At 35.7% G+C, this 7,961-nt stretch overlaps 2 protein-coding genes across 2 annotated transcripts; both read right to left on the bottom strand.

The window, feature by feature from the left end:
* Nucleotides 1–341: 341 nt before the first annotated feature.
* LOC114305217 (uncharacterized) lies at nt 342–2,898 on the bottom strand. Its single transcript, XM_082912330.1, has 5 exons — nt 2,269–2,898; nt 1,994–2,156; nt 1,670–1,905; nt 1,323–1,544; nt 342–467 (listed from the first exon to the last, which is right to left on the bottom strand). Exons 1-5 carry the CDS (start codon nt 2,542–2,544, stop codon nt 342–344), a joined length of 1,023 nt encoding a protein of 340 aa, XP_082768456.1. The 5' UTR covers nt 2,545–2,898.
* Nucleotides 2,899–2,901: 3 nt separating this feature from the next.
* LOC114278988 (uncharacterized) lies at nt 2,902–6,452 on the bottom strand. The gene is made up of 5 exons (XM_082912329.1): nt 4,294–6,452; nt 3,913–4,218; nt 3,743–3,830; nt 3,562–3,639; nt 2,902–3,366 (listed from the first exon to the last, which is right to left on the bottom strand). Exons 1-5 carry the CDS (start codon nt 6,450–6,452, stop codon nt 2,902–2,904), a joined length of 3,096 nt encoding a protein of 1,031 aa, XP_082768455.1.
* Nucleotides 6,453–7,961: the final 1,509 nt, after the last annotated feature.

Below are 7,961 nucleotides of genomic sequence, written 5' to 3'. Positions count from 1 at the left end.
GGCTTTAGGACTTTGATTGATAGCTCTTCTGCAGTCAAAGGGGTTGATCCCGGTTGTGGGAGGTGATCAGCCTGTGTCTGTATCATATTTTCCTATCAAATATAAAAAAATTAAATAATTATTAGAAAATTAAACAAGATTATAACAAATAGTATTCTAAAATTTTGTTAATAAAAATTGCAATATATACTCACATAATTACACTGAGCTTGAGATGAGATCCACTCATGTGTTTTCTCATTATAGTGCGTTTCCTTGTACAACTCTGCTAGATCAGGTAGCATCTTCTTTTCCCGTGCCTAATTCGATAGACCAAATATTCAATAAATAAAACTAAGAATCTAATATAATTCTGAAAGTGTAAGGATACGTACCAGTTTTTCTACTCTAACAGGGATTGACCTAGAACCACACCTATGTTTTGTATACATCCTTTCTCTGTTCGCGATGTTGGCCTTTGATTGTTCCTATAAGGAAGAATGACCAATATAACAATGAAATGTATCATTAGTAAGACAAATATGTTGGCTTTTGATTGTTCCTGTAAGGAATAATGAATCAATATAACAATGAAATGTATCACTAGTAAAACAAATTTAATGGTTGATAATAAAGAAATTGCATTGTTCCTCTCTATCATTTTCCTATATATCATTTCAACTTAAAAGATATTTCAAATTATTCACTAGTTTCATTCAATTCTGTGAAAAATAGATTAGAGGACTTGTTGAGATTTCATCATAAGATGGTTTTTCTGGGCAAAAAAAGAAAAACGAGTAATTTACACCGTTCACAAATAGGGGGCATATAAGTATGGGCAAGATAGATTGTGAAAAAATCCATTTACATTTCACAAGATATGGAACAATTACTAATACCAAACTCATAACCCTTTCTTTCTTCCGCAACTTTGTCAAATCTAAAGTTCTGTCTCAATACCCTATATTAGTTACTTAGCTAGTTGCTTACCATTATCATGAAACTTCAGACCAAACCCAAGAACAAACAGAAAATTAATACAATCATAGAAACTGAAATCTTAGTTCTTTATTCTATGATGTGAAAGATGCACTTTAACGAACCATAAATTAATCTCTTATTATGCGAGCCTTCCAATCCATGTTTAATAGTTTCCCTTTCTCATTTTTCCACTTATTTGGTTTTTATTATGTTCCACTTACATGCCTAGAAGATAAAGGGAAACGAATACATATGGAATTTCACAGCAAATTGATTGTGTTCTTTCTAGTTGTTTTAGAATCTCTCCCTATTCTAATCAAATTCTTTCTTCGCTAATATAATAAAAAAGATGAAAATGTTACCAGAAATTCTTTAGTGTTCCACTTTTTATCAATAAGATCTATCCACTTGGTAGGATCGACATTCTTTGGTGGGTGGTTTCTTGCATACTCCTCCCCTTTAGCCTCCTTCAGCTCCATGAATTGTTTGTGCAGCCTATAGGTATGGTTACTCAATCTCCGACCAAATTTTGTGTTCATTGCCTTCTCTATATCAACAGGGTCTCCTTGTAAATCAAATTGATCCTGCAAAAAATAGATAAGTCATAGATAATTCTTATAAAAAATAAAATAATTACAATAAAATAATTAAGATTTCTAACCTATTATAAAAATGAGTAAAATCTCCTATAAGTAGACAACGAACTTACATTCAAGCGTTGAAACATCGCCTCCTTAACGGAGGCATCAACATACTTCCACCTACGAACACTTGGATTTGGTAAACGAGTTCGCACTTCTACACCAATCTTTGAGGCTAGTTTTGAGGCATAGTCCCCTACCGGTGCACGAAATTCTGGAGGGATAGGCACGCTAAGCTTTCCATCTTTATCAACAAGGCCTTGAACCTCTTTGCCTCGAGTCGGGCCACGAGCACGCTTAGCAGCTGATATTGTGAAGCCATAATATTGAAATAGTATGTGAACAAATTTAATTAAGATCTCAAATCAATGTAAATAAAGAGTGTGTCTTACCAATAGTATTACCAGCAGTCACCTCAAGTTGAGGCTCCACATTGAGAAGTGGTGGCGGATTGCTAGTCACCTCAGGACGTGAAGAGGTATCCCCCTCTTCTAATGCGTGGGTCAATGCCTCATGATGAGATTGTGAACGGGCTCTCGATGGTATCTCTAACAGCTGAATAACATAATAAAATATGAATATATGTACAAAGATATACATGTCTATGTGTGTATGAATTGAAAGTAACAAGAAAGAATATATTTCACAATGCATAAATGTATAGTACCTCATGCTCAAACGAATCATAGGTTTCAGTGTCACTGCCATCTTCAGCCTCTGACGGTCGATAATCATCGTCATTTTCCTCAATTGGTATTCGTTTTTCCTTCCTCAATTTCTTATGTTGAACCGTAGCCTTCAAACAAGTTGTTATATTCTTCACTCCTAAAGCATTCATTCTCTCACGGTTTTTATTAATATTCTTCATTCTTTGTTTCTCATAGTTCGTTACCTTCTTAGTTGCGGTACTTGGTTTGGTCAATTGCTTTTTTGTAGCGTCCATTTTGCCCAACTATAAAGCATAATTGAACATTTTTTTGGTGGATACGCATAATTGAACATTAGATGTAAAGAAAATATAATTATATATTTCTATACATAAAGCATAAAGCAACAACAATCTCAACAAGTGGATATGTCATATAGGCTCTAAATCATTGAAATATGGCTAGAGTGATATGGATGATTTTTGTTTTTACCATTTACTTATCATAGAACAAATTAATTACAAAGCCATCAGACACACAATATGACCAATCAATGATAAACCTACATAACAGTGGATGAACCCCACAACTGAAATTCAACTACATTAATTAAGAACAATGTTCATATAGAAAGTGCAAAATAACTACAAATCCTAGTCTACGTCAAGATCCATATCGTAATCCACATCAGGTTCGTCACACTCTTCATTTTGTTTGTCAGCTCTATTCTGTATCATTGTTTCATCAGATGACCTAACCCTTGTAATAACTTCTGCTTCAACACCATCTTTATAACATTGAACATTAGGGCCGATGTCAATTGGAACAACATCGGTAATATTTTCTTGTTGGAACACATCATTTTCTTCTGGTTCATGTAATGATTCTCCATCACCTACCTCTGGTATATCAAAGACACCCCTATGTTGCACTCGTTGAACGACTTGCCAAGGTTGTCCCCATTTGGTATCATTTAGGTAAAAGACTTGCTTAGCCTGGCTAGGCAAGACGAAAGGGTCGTGTTGATACCACCGACTTGTGACATCAATACTTGTGCAATAATCATCGGTTCGCAATGTTCTACTTCGACCTGTGTTTCCTGTGTTGTACCATTCACACTGGAACAATATAACTTTGTTATGACACATGTATTCCAATTCCCAAACATTGCACAAGTGACCATAAAATTCATGCGTCACTCCCTCATGATCCCCTTCCGTAAGCACACCACTATTCTAACTCTTACGGCGATTGTCTACTTCTCTTGTACGAAACCGTACGCCATTGATTATGCAACCTAAGTACTCTTTTACTAGCAAATTTGGGCCATTTGCTAACGACCATAAATCATTGGTTCCTTCTGGTGACTTTTCTTCTCCCAATATATTTATCTACATTCACATATAACGTACATTAAGATAGTAAAAATAAATTAATAAATGATCAAATCTTATACAAATTTTTAATCATCTCTTAAAATTGAAAATGCCTTACCTGCTCTTTGAACCACTTGGGAAACTCTTGTTGTTGTATACGGGTTATGCCTTGGTCAGATGGAGTCCGTAATAGATTTTTGTGTATCCTACTCAAAAAAATGTAATTATTATGCACTGCTAACTACATTAACAAAGCTAAGAATACACATATTTCAATGAAAAACATACTCTAGATACTTCTCTATCTCGGGGCTATTGTTCAACAAGAACCAATGAGCCATATCACGATATTCTTGTGACATATCAGCATCCCTTGTGATTAGGCCAATAGGACGGGCAGTTTCTGTGAATACAGTTAACCCTTTGTGACGTTCGCCACGATCTTGATTTCGTTCGGGTCGATTATGCACTGTTTCGATCCCATCAACATACATTGAACAAAAAGTAATGCACTCTTTGACAATGTAAGCCTCTGCGATTGAACCTTCTGGTCGAGCTTGGTTTGTAACAAACTTTTTTAAAGCTTCGAGAAACCTTGAAAAGAGAATTAGTTAAGAGCAAGGTTACACATGCAACATATAATTACGAATCTTTCAATTTAACAATTACCTTTCAATCCGGTACATCCATCGATATTGCACCGGTCCTCCAAGAATAGCCTCACGCGGCAAGTGAACGACCAAGTGAACCATCACATCAAAGAAGGCTGGAGGAATCTTTTCAAGCTTGCATAATATGTGTACTATACGTTCCTCTAATTTCTCAAGTTCATTACGGCGCAGTGTCCTTGAGCACAAATCCTGGAAAAAGCTACCTAACTCAAATAGTGTTTTACTAATCTCTTTGTCTACGTAACCACGCATCCCAATTGGAAGAATCCGTTGTATGAGTACATGGCAGTCATGACTTTTCAAGCCTGTTAATTTACCATTTCTCGCATTCACTGATCTTGATATGTTTGCAGCATAGCCATCCGGATACTTCACTAATTTCAAGAATTCAAAGAAACCCTCCCTCTCATCAGGGGTCAATGAAAAGATTGCCCTAGGTTTGACATAAGTTCCATCAGGACGACGTGTTAACCACAACTCTTTCCTTATACCCATATCTTCCAAGTCCATCCGTGCTTTGTCGATGTCTTTGTTCTTTCCATCAATGCCTAACATAGTTCCAAAGGTACTTTCACTAAAATTCTTCTCGACGTGCATAACATCAATGTTGTGTCGAAGCTTCCGTTTCTTCCAGTATGGTAACTCATACAAGATGCTTACCTTTGTCCAATTTGGTGCCTGACGGAGTCTTTTCTTATTTCTTGGATGCTTCCCATATGTGACACCTGTCACTCTATCCAATTGCTCTAATATCTTTTCCACTGGTAACTTTAAAGATCTCTTTCGCTTCTCATGCTTACCATTGTAAGCCTTACTCTTTCGCCTTTCGGGGTGGTTTTGAGGCAAGTAGCATCGATGGTTAGTGTATGCAGTCTTACCTTTCAAGGATTGAAAATATGGTTCATTATTGCAAGTGTAGCAAGAATAATGACCCTTTGTTCTCCACATCAAAGCTGCACGCATCTGGAAAGACTCACCAGTTACGGCATCGTAAGATAATGCACCATTTTCCCACAACTCATTCAACTCATCCACCAGAGGTCTCATGTAGACATCAATATCGATCCCTGGTTGTGATTCTCCAGGAATAAGTAGTGACATCATAAGAAAGGGATCTTTCATAATCAACCAAGGTGGCAAGTTATAAGGAATGAGTACTACAGGCCATAAACTATACGAGTTGCTTATTTTCCCGAAAGGATTAAACCCATCAACAGCCAACCCTAGCCTCACATTTCGAGGCTCCAGGGCAAACTGAGGATGTTGCACATCAAATTCCTTCCATTCATCACTATCAGCGGGATGTCTCAATACTCTGTCATCTATACGTTTCTCCTTGTGCCATCTCATGTCCTCAGCAGTCTTTCTTGACATGTACAATCTTTTCAACCTTGGTGTTAATGGGAAGTACCGCAACACCTTATAGGGAATCTTCTTACCCCTGCCACGATTGATCTTGTATCTGGATGCCTTACATTTTGGACATTTATCTAACCTTGCATTTTCCTTCCAAAATAGTACACAATCATTTATACAAGCATCAATTAACTCATATGACAAGCCCAAATCACGAAGTATTTTCTTAGCTTCATAAAATGACTTTGGAACCAAATTATCTTTTGGTAAAAGTTTTGTTAAAAACTCCAATAGTGTGTTAACCGACTTATTGCTCCAGTGGTTTGTTACCTTCATATTAAGCAGCTCGATGACAAACTTCAACAGAGTGTAGTTTGTGCAACCTAAGTACACCTCATGTTTGGCATCATTCAATAGTTTATCAAACGTTTGTACTTCCTCATTTTGGGGTGCATCGTTGGGTTCTCCTCTTATTCGATCTTCCACTAAGGCATCAATACCACCTAAAACCTCATCTTCATCAATTGCCATTTCATGATGAGCCTTATTTGATACACGTGGTTCCCCGTGCTCATGCCAAATAGTATACGTTTGCATAATCCCATATTGAAGCAAATGAATTTGCACATTTCGAAGATTTTGGGAATAATAGTTCACACAGTTCAAACATGGGCACGGAATTTTACCTTCCTGGTCAACAACTGCCATTACAAATTTGATAAATGATGTCACTCCATCAATAAATGGCTGACTCATCCTTCCATCAGGTGTCTTACCCAATGCAATCCAACTCTTGTCCATGTCTGATCACAAATGAAAGATCAAGTTTTTTTTTAGTTTGTTTATGTCATAAAACGCATCATGTGTACTATTAACCTATTCCATTTAGGAATGCACAATGTGTATCATACAAAGAAAATCATATGACGTTGTCTATCTCTAATCTTTCCTTAGTTCTCCAAGTATATAACATAGATTGAGACAGAACATATTTAAGTAGTAAAGTTGCAAAGTACAATGTAGACTAATGTATTTTCAAATTGTTTGAATTTGGCCAAAATAGAACAGATTATGAACCAGACATCCTAACAGATTATGTACCAGACCACTGAGAGCAGCTACTGCTGTCCAAATACCTTGATCAAAGTATATCAAATTAGCTTTCACTTGACTCATGACTAGTTCTCTCTAAATCTACAAAATACCTTGATAAAAATTTGCCACAAATTTAGAGAGTTTCATTTCCCATTACTGATCAACTAGCATATCACCCGTGCTATGCACGGATTATGTTTACAATTATCTATATATGTGAACTAGTAGTAACCTTCACATAATTGCATGGTTAGTCAAGAATGAAACAACCTTCAAATTTGGAGTAGATACAGGGATTCTTGAGCAGCATGTGATTTTAATCAGTATGAATAGATGGGAGTATTATGGGAAAGGATAGAGTAGAAAAAAAAAATGGTTTCTGACAAGTTTACAACATTAGTACATTAAAAGGAATAAAAGAAAATTTGCTCATTTAGGAAACCAGTTATTTTTGAAGAAATAAAAAGAATCTTAGTTGATTGGACTGTTTATAGAGGCAATATTGATTATGGTGTGTAACTGTGGCTTCAGATTTCTCTAATAACGATATAATTGGAAAAGAAGATAATCGGGCACAATATTATTTGTTCTTCCTTTCATTTCTTCTATTTTCTTATTTTTATTGCCTTCGTTTTAAAGAGAAGGTGAACTTAGAGTTACTAATTCTTTCCTCTATCCATCCATTAAGTTTTTAGGAGAGATCTTTGTACACACTACTTAACTTATCATGTAACAGCATCACACTGGATATGTTCTTTAGTAACTCTAAGTTCAAACCAAGCCATGGAATTATTTATCTTCACTTTGACTTGTACACTAACAACCACATGTTCTCTACCTTTTGTCGTCTTCCATGGTAATTTTCTAATTTTTCTCTATATTTTTTCATCATTTTTTATTATGTAGTCATTAGCTAGCTACTTTGTCCTTTGTTAGTGCTCTACTCCCACTATGCTCAATTTGGTTCAATTAATTTACTGTTTGATGTTTAAGTGCTTTTACCAAGTTGGTTTGTGGAATGTAACAGTTTGGTTGTTTTGGATTGTGGCTTTATGAAATTTTATATATCCTTATTTGTTGTGCTAAAAGCTTAAATTTTTAGGACTATTAGCATTAATACGAACACGGAAATTGCTTTCAAGTCACTACTTAATTCATGACCTGTTTGGTAATGTTGTGTGTTTAAGGTTGGTTGGTTGTTCTCAAATTTTGTCT

Source organism: Camellia sinensis, unplaced genomic scaffold, assembly GCF_055761805.1.
Source record: "Camellia sinensis isolate YWXY unplaced genomic scaffold, ASM5576180v1 Unanchor3, whole genome shotgun sequence".
Classification (NCBI taxonomy): domain Eukaryota; kingdom Viridiplantae; phylum Streptophyta; class Magnoliopsida; order Ericales; family Theaceae; genus Camellia; species Camellia sinensis.
Note: the sequence above shows the minus strand (reverse complement) of the source record. Positions and strands in the feature narration are given on the sequence as shown.